The sequence below is a fragment of the Microcaecilia unicolor genome, unplaced genomic scaffold, assembly GCF_901765095.1.
Source record: "Microcaecilia unicolor unplaced genomic scaffold, aMicUni1.1, whole genome shotgun sequence".
Lineage (NCBI taxonomy): Eukaryota > Metazoa > Chordata > Amphibia > Gymnophiona > Siphonopidae > Microcaecilia > Microcaecilia unicolor.
This window is the reverse complement of record NW_021963230.1, coordinates 13,381-28,007: the sequence shown is the minus strand read 5'-3', so window position 1 is coordinate 28,007 and position 14,627 is coordinate 13,381. Positions and strand designations below refer to the sequence as shown.

Here is a 14,627-nt window from a genome sequence, read left to right as displayed (position 1 = left end):
GTGTCACACGAATATGATTGGTTTCTTTGACTGGGTGATAAATGGATGTGGGAGGGGCGCTAGATGTGGTGTACTTGGATTTTAGCAAAGCCTTTGACAGTTCCACACAGGCGACTGATTAATAAACTGAATGCCCTTGGTCTGGGACCTGAAGTGACTAATTGGGTTAAAAACTAGTTAAATGGGAGGAGACAGAGGTAGTGGTAAATGGAGCTTGCACTGAGGAAAGGGATGTTATCAGTGGTGTATTGCAGAGATCGGTCTTAGGGACGGCTTTTTTTTTTTTTTAAACATCTTTGTGAGTGATGTTGCGGAAAGACTGTCTGGTAAGGTTGGTCTCTTTGTGGATGATGCCAAACTGTCTAATAAGGTGGACACCCCAGAGGGAGTGGATGGCATGAAGAAGGATCTAGCGAAGCTTGAAGAATGGTCCGAAAAAATTTGCAACTAAGATTTAATGCTAAGAAATGCAGGGTAATGCACTTGGGTTACAAGAATCCAAGGGCACAATACAATATAGGGGGTGAAGTACTCCCATGTACAAAGGAAGAGCGGGACTTGGGGGTGATTGTATCTGATGATCTTAAGGTGGCCAAACAGGTAGAAAAGGCGACGGTCAAAGTCAGAACGATGCTTGGGTGCATAAGGAAAAGGATGACCAGCAGGAAAAAAAAAAAAAAGAGGCAATAGTGCCCTTGTATAAGTCTCTGGTGAGGCCCCACTTAGGTGCAGTCTCCAGAATTGCACACAGTACTCTATGGAAAGATATAAATAGGATGGAGTTGGTCCAGAGGGCGGCTACAAAACTGGTAAATTGTCTTGGTCAGAAAAACACAGCAATAGGCTCATGAACCTCAACATGTATATGCTGGAAGAGGCGGGAGAGAGGAGATATGATAGAGAAGATTAAATACCTCAGTGGAGGTTAATGTACAGGAGGTGCGACTTTTTCAAATGAAGAAAAACTCTGGAATGAGAGGGCAAAAGATGAAGTTAAGAGGAAACAGACTTAGGAAGAATCTAAGAAAATACTCTTTCACAGAAAAGGGTGGTGGATGCATGGAATAGCCTCCCGGTGGAGGTTGTGGAGATGAAGAACTGTCGGAATTTAAGAAAGCATGGGACAGACACGTGGGATCCCTTAGGAAAAGGTGGAGTTAGTGGTTACTGTGAAAGGGAAGACTGGATGGGCCATTTGGCCCAGAGGCATAGCCAGGTTTTGACATCAGGGGGAGCAGACTTTTCTAAACTAGGTGCCAGTGCAAGGCTGAAGGGCTGGGAGAGAGGGGAGGGTTAAAATCCTAATAGGCATATGCAGTCAGTGACTCAGCTGTTTGGGGAGGCTAGGGTGCGGTTGGGGTGGGGCTAGTTAAAATCCTTAGGGTGGGGGCAATACCCATGTAAGCATAAGCAGTAAAGGGATAGTAGGGATACTTTTGAACACAGCAGTGAAGGACCCCTTTCGTTGCGTCTCTGGTGCACATGCACCAGCTATTTCCCCCTAGTATCTCTATTATTGATGGTATTATGCACACTGAATACACTCCAGAGAATTATGTGCCGAAAACATCCAGATAATGTACCACAATAATGCAAATTATTAAATATAACAGTATTTGCAGTAGTCTGGAAATATATGTAGGTACTTTAACACTGGAGTCCTAGTCAGTCCTAGCTCCCAGTCCAGCATCTTCCTGTTGGCTACGTGAACAGTGGAATTCAGCAGAACTGTAACAGAAATGTTAGGCTATTTTATGGTTGCCAGTAACCATATCAAATTTTTTAGTAAGTTGCCAAATGGTCAACAGGATTTAGATCTGCTGGTCTTTAGTTTACTGTACAGTTACCAAACTGGTTTGGAAAAAGTATTATCTGTATTAACTGTTATCTAATGGTTTAGAGAAGTGGACTGAGAACCAGGGAAGCCAGGGATCACATCCCACTGCTGCTCCTTGAGAGCTTGGGCAAGTTATTTAACTCTGCATTGCCTCCTGTACAAACAGACTGTAAACCTCTAGGGACAGGAAAATACCTGTTGTACATGAATGCATCTCACCTTCAGCTACTACTATGAAAGGTATGAGCTAAATACAAACCCAACATCCAGGACCAGGCATATTGTGAAGTAATATAAAAATCTGCAAAAGTCATTCAGGAACTGTGAGAAACTCTACCATACCATAAATAGCACTAACATCTAGGAATCTCACAACAAGGGGCTAGGGTCTACCTAGGAAAAAGCAGCAACATAAATATTGTAGTGGGCACTACATCAATACAGTATACCTCTTGAAAAAAATTAACATGCCAGATTAATACAGATTGATCCTACACAGACATTCAGTGCTTAACAGAATACCTAGCCTGCTTCACACACACAGAACAAGTAACCATAACCTAAAAATATAAATATACAGACAAAATTAATCTGAACCGCCAAGAAGTCAGACATTGCATAACATAGCAACACCAGAAAAAAGAAATGGTTATGTGTGCAAAACAAAGATAGCAGCTGCAAATTTCATATATTCCGATCACTACATTAGAAATTAACAAACACAAAGCAAAAAATAGAACATAAGGTGATATATTTTCATTGCACTAACTTAATACATTTTTTGATTAGCTTTCAAAGACCAAAACTTCTTTCCTCAGGCCAGGGTGGTATAATGTCCTGACCTGAGGAAGGTGGTTTTGGCCTCCGAAAGCTGGTCAAAAAATATATTAAGTTGGTCCAATAAAAAGTATCACCTAATTTTCTATTTAAAATTTTTTTTTTTAATTTTTATTAACTTTTGGAGTTGACTAAGGGCCTCTTTTACTAAACCGCACTAGTGATTCCCAGCGTAGCAAATGAGAGGAAGCCCATTCAATTCCAATGGACTTCTTCTCAATTGCCACGCAGGAATCACTTGCACAGCTTTGTAAAAGAAGCCCTAACGTTGCTATCACACTAATTTAATCAGAATTACAAATAAAATTCTTCTTCTACTTTTTTTGTCTTGTCCGGCCATTTAGTTTCTCTGGTGTCTGCTTTCTTCAGTCTAACTCTCTTGCCACGGTTTCCTCTCCATTTCTCTCTCTCCTGTCTTCTACACTTCCTCCACTACATTCATCTCTGACACTCATCTTTCAGCTTTCTTCTATTTTTCTGCATTTCTATACATTTAGATTTTATTCATTCTTACTATCCAGTCTAAGCTCCCTTTTTTCATTGAATCTACCTACATTTTTTCATGTTTCCCTCACTCAAGCCCATCCATTCCCCTTTCGCTTAGTCCCCAGTCTTTCATTAATTCTTTCCCCCTGTCATATAACATCTCCTCTCTGTTTCTTTCTCTCCCCTTCTCCCCCTCCACTATGCAGCATCTCCTCTTAGTATCTCTTTCTCTTCCCCACCTAAATGCAGCATCACCACTCTATCTCTTTCTCCCCCTGCCTGCCAACCAGCATCACCCCATCTGTTTCTTTCTCTCACTTCCCCATATCCAGCATTTGCCCCATCTTTCTTTCTCTTCCTGTTATTCAGAATTGCCCCATATCTCTCTCTCCTCCCCCATTCAGCATTAGTGTCTTTTTTCTCTTCTACCCCATCCAGCATTGTGGTCTCTCTTTCTTCCCCATCATTGCTCTCTTCCACCCAATTCAGCTTCACCCTATCTCTCATCCCATCCACCATCTCCCTGTCTCTCTCTCTCTTCCCCTATCCAGCATCTTACCCTCTTCCTCCCTATCCAAAAATCACCTCCTCTCCCCTCCCCCATACAGCATCACCTTGTCTGTCTCTCTTCTAACCCCGCACCCAGCATCGTCTCCCTTTCATCCCCCATCTCTCTCTTCCCATGTACCATCACCTTCTCTCATTCCCCATCCAGCATCTCTAAATCTTCCTCCCCATCCAGCATCATCCCATCTCCGCTTCCATCATTACCCTTCCTGTCTCTCTCTCCCCCCACCCGCCCCCCAGAGTCTTACATGTTTCGTCCGTGGTGATTTTCATTGCCCTCCTGTTTGAGTGTTGCTCCTACTCCTGTCTCTTCTGCCCGCTCTCTCCCATCCGCGTGGTCGCTCGTTTTTAAAGCCCCGAGACGTTCTCCCTCCAACACCGGCGATTCACATAGCCAGCCTTCTGCCAGCGTTGGAGCCTCTCCTCAGGCGCGTCCCGCCTCCTCTTCCGCAGAGGTGGGACGCGTCTGAGGGAGAGGACCCGACGCTGGCAGAAGGCTGGCTATGTGAATCACCGGTGTCGGAGGGAGAACACCTCGGGGCTTTAAAAACGAGCGACCATGCGGATGGGAGAGAACGGGTGGAAGAGAGAGTAGTAGGTACAAGACTCGCCGGGGGGGGGGGGGGGGGGAGGGGAGGCAGAGAAAGTTATTGGCACTGCAGGCATTTGGCGCTTAAGTGCCATCTCTTCTAAAAATCCGTTTGGGGGATCAACCGCTCCCCCCCTGCGCCCCACCTAACTACGCCACTGATTTGGCCCTTATCTGCCGTCATGTTTGTATCAGGACGTAGCCTGACATGCAGCCAATCTCCTGCTCCTCAGCTTGTGTTGAACAATGGAGAGGGAGAGGGCTGAGAAGTAATGTATGAAACAAGCCAGGGTGGGAGGAAGGAGGACTGAATGTGCGAGTTCAGGATCAGTTATTGCGCCTCCTTGAGCTCTCTGCAGGATTTCATGCAGCAAGAGCAAATTCTGAACTGTGCAGAATTTCTCCAAGAGTGAAAATTTCACCATGTGGGGGCGGGTAACAGGAATAGTCTGCTTGGTTGTACGTAATCAGCGGCTGCTGCAGAGGCAGTGGTGTGTGATGGCTCTAATGGATCATTGTGGTTATTGCAAAGCTCATTTAAGTTAAAAACGAACAAAAACAAAAAACCCTCATACTCTGTAACATAGTTCCCCCTCTTCTCCGAGCCCACCCACGTCCTCCCACTTTCCTGTCTACAAATTAAGGTCTTGCTGTGAATACAGAAAGAGTACACTTTGATCAGGGTCAGCCCATTCATTAGGAAAAGACTAGGCTGGTTGCCTACAGCAGCAGTTTCTTGGAGGCAGCAAAAAGCAGTTGCAGTCCAAAATAAAATAGGTTCTGACAGCTACACAAATTCAAAGAGCCATCAGAACTCATGTTAACCTATATTTTCATAGAATGTTTGTGCAATAATCATGATTATTCACTTTAACTATCATAATCTCAGGGGGAGGGGAGCTACAACTAGACGTCAAATTAACTGAGTGGAATAGGGTATAAAGCTGAAGGTTTTCCTAGGGTGCCCTACCACCCTTGCACCATCTGACTGCTGCAATACCAGCCAAGCCCAAAGGGTTTTTTTTTTTTTTTGGGGGGGGGGGGGGGGTTCACTGTTGCTGTTTCCAACTAAATGAAGCAGAGGAAAATATTTTAGTAGCAGTTAAATACAAACACAATTTTAAATTGATTCAAGGCAAGGAGATTCTATGAAATACTTCTATCGGTGCTAGGGTTTCACAATAAAATACAGGTTTCTTTTTTTGTGTGTGTCTCACTTACCTGTAAGGCAGCAAACATCATCATTTCTTCCTCAGTGCATTCAATTTCCTCTAGAAGAATTGCCCATTTGGCTTGTTCAAAAAGTTGATTGATCCTAATTGCATCATACTACATTGTTTAAAAAAAAAAAAAAAAGTTCTCATATCAATAATTTGTCTTTAATATAAATGTATGCATCTCTGTTGACAACGGTCTCAAACTATACATGGGAGAAAATCAAGGTTTCTTTGGCCATGCCCCAATCAATCCCTCATTCACATATTAATTTCTAAACAGCAACATCCAGTACATCATCCCACACTGTCATACTGAATTTTTGATGGGATAATAAACTAAAGTGTGGCTTTTAATGGTGTTCAAATTCTATACTGCCAGTACTGTCATGCCAGTCTCAGCCAAACACTTAAAACTTGTTTATTATGGAAAGCCGTACTGGCAGTCTAATGGCAATATATTCAATGTGCTTCCGACTCAGATCAGAAGAACTGATCCTATTCCTTCTTGGAGAATTTTTCATTCACCTTGTATTTAATTTCTCCGCATACCAATCATAAAAATGCTTCAGTTTATGTACAACATACAATGTTTCAGGGTCATTTTCCACGACCTTAAGCCCATGCAGGTATTTATTTACCTAACAGTACTGAATACAATATACAAATTCATTGTCATCTGGGGAATCTGTCACTTCTGTGGCTATCAACCTCAGAACAGGCTACATATTTCTTTCAATGCTGATCACTTTTATTAACCTTTCAAAACACATTTGCAGATATTAAGCAATTATATTAAATGACAAGATACAGCTCCTCCTTCCCTCCCCTTTGTACCTAATATCATCTTACATGAACCTCTACATCACTCCTCCCCACAGCTATATATTTATAATCACGCTTTCATACAATTTGGTTCAATTTATAACATTTCACAGGCAGTAATTCTCTCCACTGTGCATCGCCCAATTTAATTCCCTTTTGGTTTGCAGAGGACACAAATCTGCCAACTGATGACCTGCAACATCCAGTGATTAACACATGACTGTGTCAAAACGACAAGACAATCTGCTGTTATCCTCACGCATCAGTTTACAGACTAATCATACTAAATGGTCTGATTTTATTCACTTCCATGCCTGCCCTTTCAACAAACATGGTTAACCCCCCCCCCCCCCCCCCTCAGATTTCAAGCACTAAAGACAACAGTGATAAGCTAGGCTGAACCAATGCTGAGGGCTAAAAGCATAGAAAAGTACACCGGGCAGGACTAATCCTTTCATTGGTACTAGGTAAATAAGTGCAATTGACCCCCTCCCTCCACTATAACACTTTAAAACTCCCACAAATAAGATCCTGTGTGGTTCTGATGCCAGAGGAAGACTAGCAGAGGTGCAGGTTAGAAGAATCACCGATCACCGACTTCTCCTGCTGACTAGAGACATCGCCAGTGTGGTTCTTCTAACAAAAAAGGTGCCGGTACTCAAATGTCAGGCCACCCTTCAGGGATGAGGTGACCACTGAGGGACTCACCCCACAATAGCCAGGACCCCTGCAACCAGTCACAGAATCTATGACAAGGCAGAATTGGTGTGTAGAGCCTGAGCTCTTTCATTAAAACTTGGAGACCATGGGCCAATTTCAGCACACAATGGAAAAGGTGCCGGTACTCAGTACCCCCAAGTACCCCCTCAAAAAAAGCCCTGGACATCGCACAAGGGGTGAGGAAAATACAGACCTCTGTAGGCAGTGATGATTCTGGTCTCCCCCCTCCCCATTCTTTTCTGCCAACAGCTGATTTGCCAAAGCAAAAATCTACCGGGAACCACTGAATTAACACTTGAGAGCCCCTCCTATAAATTTGGGCCTTAGCATAAGCCTAGTTTGCCTATGTCTTAATTGTTCCCTGTCTGTAAGTATGTTTACTATTTTTTCTATGGGTTTTTTCACCCTAATTTATGAGCACTGCCTTCTCTGGCATGCTCTCCAATGTATTGTAGTACCACCAGGAAGAACACACAGATCTGAACTGCAAAGAAAAAGTCAAATGTTTTCTGCTGCTAAACATTAGTGATCTCTTATTTGACCCCACTTGACTTTGTTAAAGTGCCTCTAAATACATTCTCTCATTTTATTCATAGGTTTCTACAGTAGGCCTGAACAGATGACTGCTCTGGTGTTAGCAGAACTTTGATAAAATACAATATATGAACTCCAGTATAAACAGTTAATAGGTAATCTCAAGTGCAGAGCTTAAGCAGGAGCATGACCACAAATACATGGTACAATTTTTTCTCCTAGAGGGAAGTACATTAAAACACACACACATAAGAGGTAAGCACAATATTGAAACTCAGGCAATCTGACATTTTATTACACGCAGTATTGTTGCTTTAACACATGAAATTCTGCAGAGGCCATGGCTGATCCAGCACTCTTGTCTCATTATCACCATCACTAGAAACTACTGCAAAAGATATACAGCAAGCATAAGACTCCCAGACATCTTCAGAAGGGGCTGTATGCCTTTTCAAAAGAGTACAAATTCTCAATCTGTAACAGACCTCCCCCCCCCCCTGTACATCCTCACACAATCACTAGGAAACAAAACATGCATAAAATGAGCTGTGTGCCACACTGACTATGTTTACATAGTCAGCAGTAAACTAAATTATTCAACAGGATAAAGTTTGTGTGTTTCTTCTAAGGTATTACTGGTGCCCAAATCAGATTATGCCAGTATTTAACTGAAACTAACATGACCAATACTTACAACTACTTTGCTATGAAAACACTGAAGCCTCTACCAGACTGCCCAAGCAATATGTTTTAGATTTGCAACAGTGAAATTGGTATTATTCCTTGTTGCGCTAGCCTTATTAAGATCTCTGCTGACCAAATAAGATTTCTACTTGTGAGGACTATTGTACCTTTGGGTATATAGGCAAGAACCTCTTAATGGGTAAACTTGCCCATACTGGTTTCAAAGGCTCCAGAACCTATTTTGTATTTATCCAATTTTAAGTTACACGAATATGTTGGAATAAAATAGTTAATCCTTGGATAGACTGTAAACCAGTGGTTCCCAAACTTGGTCCTGGAGGTACCCCAGCCAGTCAGGTTTTCAGGATATCCACAATGAATATGCATGAGAGAGATTTGCATGCACTACCTTCACTGCAAGCAAATCTCTCATGCATATTAATTTTGGATATCCTGAAAATCTGACTGGCTCGGGTACCTCCAGGACCAGGATGGGAACCACTGCTGTAAACAATTAGTAGAGATTACTGGCCCAATGCTTTTGCTGTATTAATTGGTACTAAGCATAGTGAAGAACTCTGGTACATCATCACATCCAGTGGTGGTGGGGTCTCTCTGTCAAAGAACCCAACTAAGCTTTATTCTCAACAGACAATACTATGGGGCCCTTTCACTAAAACACATTAAGTGCTAACATGTGCTTAATGCAGGAAAAACTCCTCCCCCTTCCATTCTGAGCAACTCAGTTTAGTTATTCTAAAATGTGGGTGGCCTTGGAAGTGCTCCAGCAGCAGCAGGACTTAACACAAAAAATATTTTAAATAGTTATGAGGCTAAGTTGGGCTGGCTAACTAGGATTTGTCAAGAAACAGTCCACATTCATGGCAGCTAAAGTTTAGCTTTTGAGATTTAGGATTACTGTCAGCTGCAAACTGCAGCAGCCAAAATGTGCCCAAGATGGCTGGCTAATCTTAGACCATGATATCAGGTGTTCCCAAGCCAGTTGGAAAAATATACCCTGCAAAACACTGTAGCTGTAGGTTAGCTATAAGTGAACCTAGATGTCATCATGAAAGTGATTAAAAATGCAGTGCATTTAAATATACCTAAATAATTTCAGTAACCTTAGGGTTCAAGTCAAAAAACTGTAGTACTTGAATCGAAGCAGAAGAGCATCATTTTCTTTCACTTCTTGTTCCTGAGGGATCTTGAGGAATCCAGCCATCTATAAAAACACCAACGAAGGATGAAACAAGTGCAGGACGTGTATTTTTTTTGCACCTGAACCCAATAAAAGAAAATTGTTTACCCTGGTTGATCTTGGCTTTATCAAGAAGTGTTTGGGGCTTGTACATTTTTGCTAGGATTTCCGGAGAAGTAATTGCTTGACTCACAGCAAGTATACCAGGATTCCCTTCTGATAAAGCGCTATCTCCGAACCAAGCTGAAGTTGGCGACAACAGGACTTCCATCCCGAGAGTCATAGGTTGGTGTCATGGTTTGCTGTAAGCCCAGGACTTGAATATATGCTTCCTAACAGCAAAAGAAGAAAAACAATGGGGGGGGAGGGGGGGGGGGTAAGTTTCCACTCCATTTGTAAGGCTTCACACACTCCACACTGCAACTAGTTATAAGCAGGACAGTGTAGCATCATTCGTCCTTAACATGTACTGACAGAACCAGTGGTGTAGTCAGACATACAATTTTGGTTGGCTTAAGCCCAAAGTGGGTGGGCACAATATTTTCCCTGCCCCCCCCCCCCCCCCCCCCCCCCCCCCCCCCCCCCCCCCCCCCCCCCAGTGACACAACTAAAATTATTAAAAAAAAAAAAAAGTGTGTATTTAACTTAACATGGTCATTTATAGGCCACTTACCCAAAGTTTAAGGCAGTTTACAATACAGATTTTAACCATCATTACCATTTCATGTAGGCAGAACATACATAACATTTCTGACATCAATACAGATTTAAAGCAGGTATTTACAGAAGATAAGTTTTAAAGCTTGTCTAAACACGGAAGATTCCTTAACTCTACTGGTAAAGCATTCCAGGCTTATAGGATCTCAGGTCTATGAGGGTATGACTTCTTGACTGTAGGTGACAATATTTTATACTTGGAATCAATCTCAAGTCTCAGGACAGAAAGCAACCTGAGAACCTCTCAACAGATTAACAGATAAAATTAATAAAATATTCAGGACAGAGGACCCAAGTAATATTTTAAACTGAGAGTTAATTTAAACTCAAGTCCAGCCTTCACTGGAAGCCAGTGAAGACTAATCAGATATGGAGTAGCATGTTCTGTCGTAATTTTTTACCTCCTAATATCTGTTTTGCTGCTATATTTAAAAAAACTTTAATTCTTTTTAATTGTCATTCTGGTAGGCCCACTGATATTATATTACAATATTCTGTGTGTTAATATAATTGCTTTTATAATGATTTATAAATAAATACATGAGCTGGCAGATATTCCCAAGCCTTGCCAGCTGAAGAGGTCCTCCCCTTGCAGTCAGAACACTCCCCTTCAATCTGCAGTTGATGCCACCGTCCATGGGCCACTGCCATGCTGCCGCCTCCTCTCTTGCCATGTCGCCGCCTCCTCTCTAAACCCCCCCCCCCCCAGGTACATACTGAGTTGTTGCGCATGCGTGAAAATGAGCATGAGCAGGGGGGCTGATACAAGGGTGCTGCAGTTTTGGGTGGGCCTATACATTGTGTGCAAAGACTAATAAACAAAATTAGCAATCTCTTTATATCCGAGAAATCTACTTTAACTACCTTGTGCAGAAATATAAGCCAGGGTAAACTTAGCAAGACATTCACAGAGGTAACTTTTCAAAGAATTTTCCACACAGCTTGCACATTGCAATATTAAACTAAATCGCTTAGCCTGTAGGAGTTATCCCCCTTCTGGTCAGTCAACTGCCAAGAATTTTCAAAAGTCACAGGTTAGTATAATACAAGCATAAGAAAGTTAGAAAGCAGAGGAAAATCACCGGCACCAGAGGCCATTTAAAGCCCTAATCTAAGGACTCACCTCGCACTGTGGCCGATGTAAGAACATCAGTGCCTACAGAGAAGAAAGGGAAGAAGTGAGAAGGCAATGAGAAAGGCAAAATTCAGAGCAAAGGAAGGAGGAAGACACCAGGTGGACAGAATCTACTAAACATATAAAAGTGACTCCAAAACTGAGCAGGATATTACATTTCAATAAATGTGTTTCTCAAATACATGCTTACCCAGCAGCATACAAAGCATGCATTTACAACAAAGTGGGTTGAGGCTGTGATAACACATGTTTTTCATAATAACTGCTACATAGCACTGCTGCACAAAAGGATTATTATTAGGTGCTGAAACCCTTCCAAAGAGCCAACACCTGTGCATGGCATTTTCACTCTAAGGGCAAAGTTGTCTTAACCACCCTTCCCCCGATACAAATGAAAAAAAATACAAATAAAAAGCACTTATAAAAAAAACCGAAAAACAATTCAGTTCAAACTTGTGATCAACTTATGACTTGGAGTAGAGATGTCAGCACAGGGTTCATTTGACTAAAAGGCTGATGTGGTTCTTGTTCTATCATGTTGTATCCATGGAGATGTAATCTGCTTTTCTTTAGGAAAAATAGGGCTATGTTTGAAAGCATAAAATAATTTAGGACTGAATCAGCCTGTCCATTAAAGCAAATTTGAGCTAATGGACAACCTTCCACGGTAGGCATATGAACCTTAGGAAAACAGGACATGGCCTCCATAACAGAAAGGTACCTACACATCAGCTCAACAATTCTGTATTTTCCACATCTAATTTTTTTTTCCAGAAAGCCAAACACTGGTATTATATTTGGAAAAACGCGTTTTGACAGCGCCAAACCCCTCCGAGAAAAACTGCACTGGCTCCCAATCAAAGAACGGATTGCTTTCAACATTTGCACGATGGTTCATACAATTATGTACAGCGAAGCCCCAGGATACATGACAGACCTCATAGACCTGCCAACCAGAAACACTACAAAATCAGCACGATCATACCTAAACCTCTACTACCCAAGCATCAAAGGGTATACGCTTGGGTATACTTATGCATCCAGCTTCTCCTACATAAAGCGCACAACTATGGAATGCACTGCCAAAAGCAGTAAAAACTAGGCTCTACCACCTAAATTTCCAAAAAGCACTAAAAACAAACCTGTTCAGAAAGGCCTACCCCAACGACCCAACATAAAAAAAATACCTGGTTACCTGCGACACAACGTAACCAAAGACCGTAATGGACATATCCTAACTCTTCCTCTCTAAGTTCCCCTAATGTATTCACCATACATGAACCTTAGTCTACCACAATATCACCTTGTATTTGTTCATACCGGAACTGGCTAACGCCGTTACGGAACTACGTAAGCCACACTGAGCCTGCAAATAGGTGGGAAAATGTGGGATACAAATGTAACAAATAAATTTAAAAAATTAAAGCTCACAACTAACTAGAAGTGTAGCCAAGAAATGCGTGCTTATTTATTAAACATGAACTAGTGTGGAACATGTGGCAATGCATGCTTGCTTAGCCCTAGGGAAGGGGAGGAAAAAAGTGTTAGGCACCTTCCTAACATTAAAGAGGACAAGTTTCAAGAGGTGATGTCAAGGCACCTAAATCCCAGGGCTGAAAAAAGGAATGGGTAAATAAGACAGTCTCACAAGCTGGCTATATTTAACTGCTGTTTGAGTAGGTGTTCAGGTTTCAAGAAGAAAACAAAAAATACACTCATAATTGAATTTAATTGTGCAAGTAGTTTGTTTCTTAAAACCCCAGCTGCACAAACCGGGATAAAGCACACAGGTACTTGTTTACCTGCCCATAATTTATACAACATGCAAGTAATTGCTTTGAAAAAAATTGTTCAAAAAGGGTACAAAGCTACAAAAGTACCTGTGGCCAGGGTGGCCTGGTGAAAGCTGCCTTTAAAGCTTTGCACTATCTATAGGCAAACTTGTAAAATGCTCCCAAGCATGAGTAACACAGATGATGTGAAAACACTCAAAAACAGATCTCACACCATATAAAATTGACCGAAAGTTCATTCTGTTACTTTCAGTATTAGTTTGCACTATTGTTTGTATCAACACAAGACTCTGCCAGTCCAGGAAATTGCTTTCCTATATTTATCTGTACCAAAGGATGGGCGGATAATGATCTGACAGAAGCCCAGTGTCTGCTGACCTTCACAGACCTTCACAGCTGCAGCACAGACATTGCTCTGTCAACCCACCACACTTTAGCACCACTTGTTCTGCCACGCCAATAAGATTTGTATGTATGGATTTTTTTTTTGCCTCTCTTACCATGAGGGCTTGTTTGGAGGATACAATCAGCACTAACACAGCAGAGCTGTGATTAGGCGACCTGTTTATAGTATTACTGTGTGTGAAGGTTAAAATTATTTATTTAAAAGCATTTATATCCCACATTTTCCCACTGGATGTAGGTTCAATGTGGCTTACATAAGCTAAATCAGGAATACAATATTAATGGCATATTAAACAGTACAAACAGTAAATTAAAGTTTGGTATAATATACAACAGTAGAATGGCAAAGAAAGTAGATTCAAGTGTTTCTGGATTATTTGAAACCAAAGAGATGAAGCTGATTATGTTGAATTTGGAGGGTAAACCTTTTTGAATAGTACGGACTTTAATAATTTTCTAAACTTCAGATAATTTTGGGTTGATTTAACTAGTTTAGGTAAAGCATTCCACAGTCGAGTACCCAGGAAAGGGAAGTTGGAGGCATATGTGGATTTGTATTTGAGGCCAAAACAGTCCAGATAGCGTAGGTTCAAATAAGATCGGGTGGTATTAGATTTGTTCCTGGGTGGTAAATCAACTAAATCTAGCATATAATCTGGAACAATGCCATAGATAATTTTGTGAATCAAGGTGCAGGTCTTGAAGGCAACTCGTTCCCTGACAGGAAGCCAGTGCAATTTTTCCCGAAGGGGCTTAGCAGATTCAAATTTAGATTTTCCGAAAATTAGTCTTGCTGCCGTGTTCTGGGCACTTATCTCCAATTGTACAGCTGAACCTTAAATTGGGGGGGGGGGGGGGCACAAAACTTTGCCACACCCCGCTATGTCCCAATCCTATGTGCCCCTTCCCCATGACGCCCAAGTGCTTGAACTGGTGGGAATACCCAATCCCTGCCAGCAGAAAAGCTCCTCCACTGGTGGCTCTTTCCACAGACCACTGCCTGCACCACCCCCTCCCCCACACGCTCAGTTTTCGCACATGCGTAAAACCCAATGCATGCTCAGGGGAGGGAGGGCAGCAGCT

At 42.0% G+C, this 14,627-nt stretch overlaps 1 protein-coding gene across 1 annotated transcript in view; it reads right to left on the bottom strand.

Moving 5' to 3' along the window:
- LOC115459091 (fermitin family homolog 2-like) overlaps positions 1 to 11,367 on the bottom strand; it is a gene marked incomplete at its 5' end in the record, with an annotated part of 121,901 nt that extends 110,534 nt beyond the window's left edge. The window contains 8 exon segments of the mRNA XM_030188957.1: positions 5,538 to 5,645; positions 9,418 to 9,440; positions 9,443 to 9,493; positions 9,496 to 9,518; positions 9,581 to 9,753; positions 9,755 to 9,800; positions 9,802 to 9,826; positions 11,335 to 11,367. Of these exon segments, the coding sequence (XP_030044817.1) occupies positions 5,538 to 5,645; positions 9,418 to 9,440; positions 9,443 to 9,493; positions 9,496 to 9,518; positions 9,581 to 9,753; positions 9,755 to 9,800; positions 9,802 to 9,826; positions 11,335 to 11,367 (482 nt within the window).
- Positions 11,368 to 14,627: the final 3,260 nt, after the last annotated feature.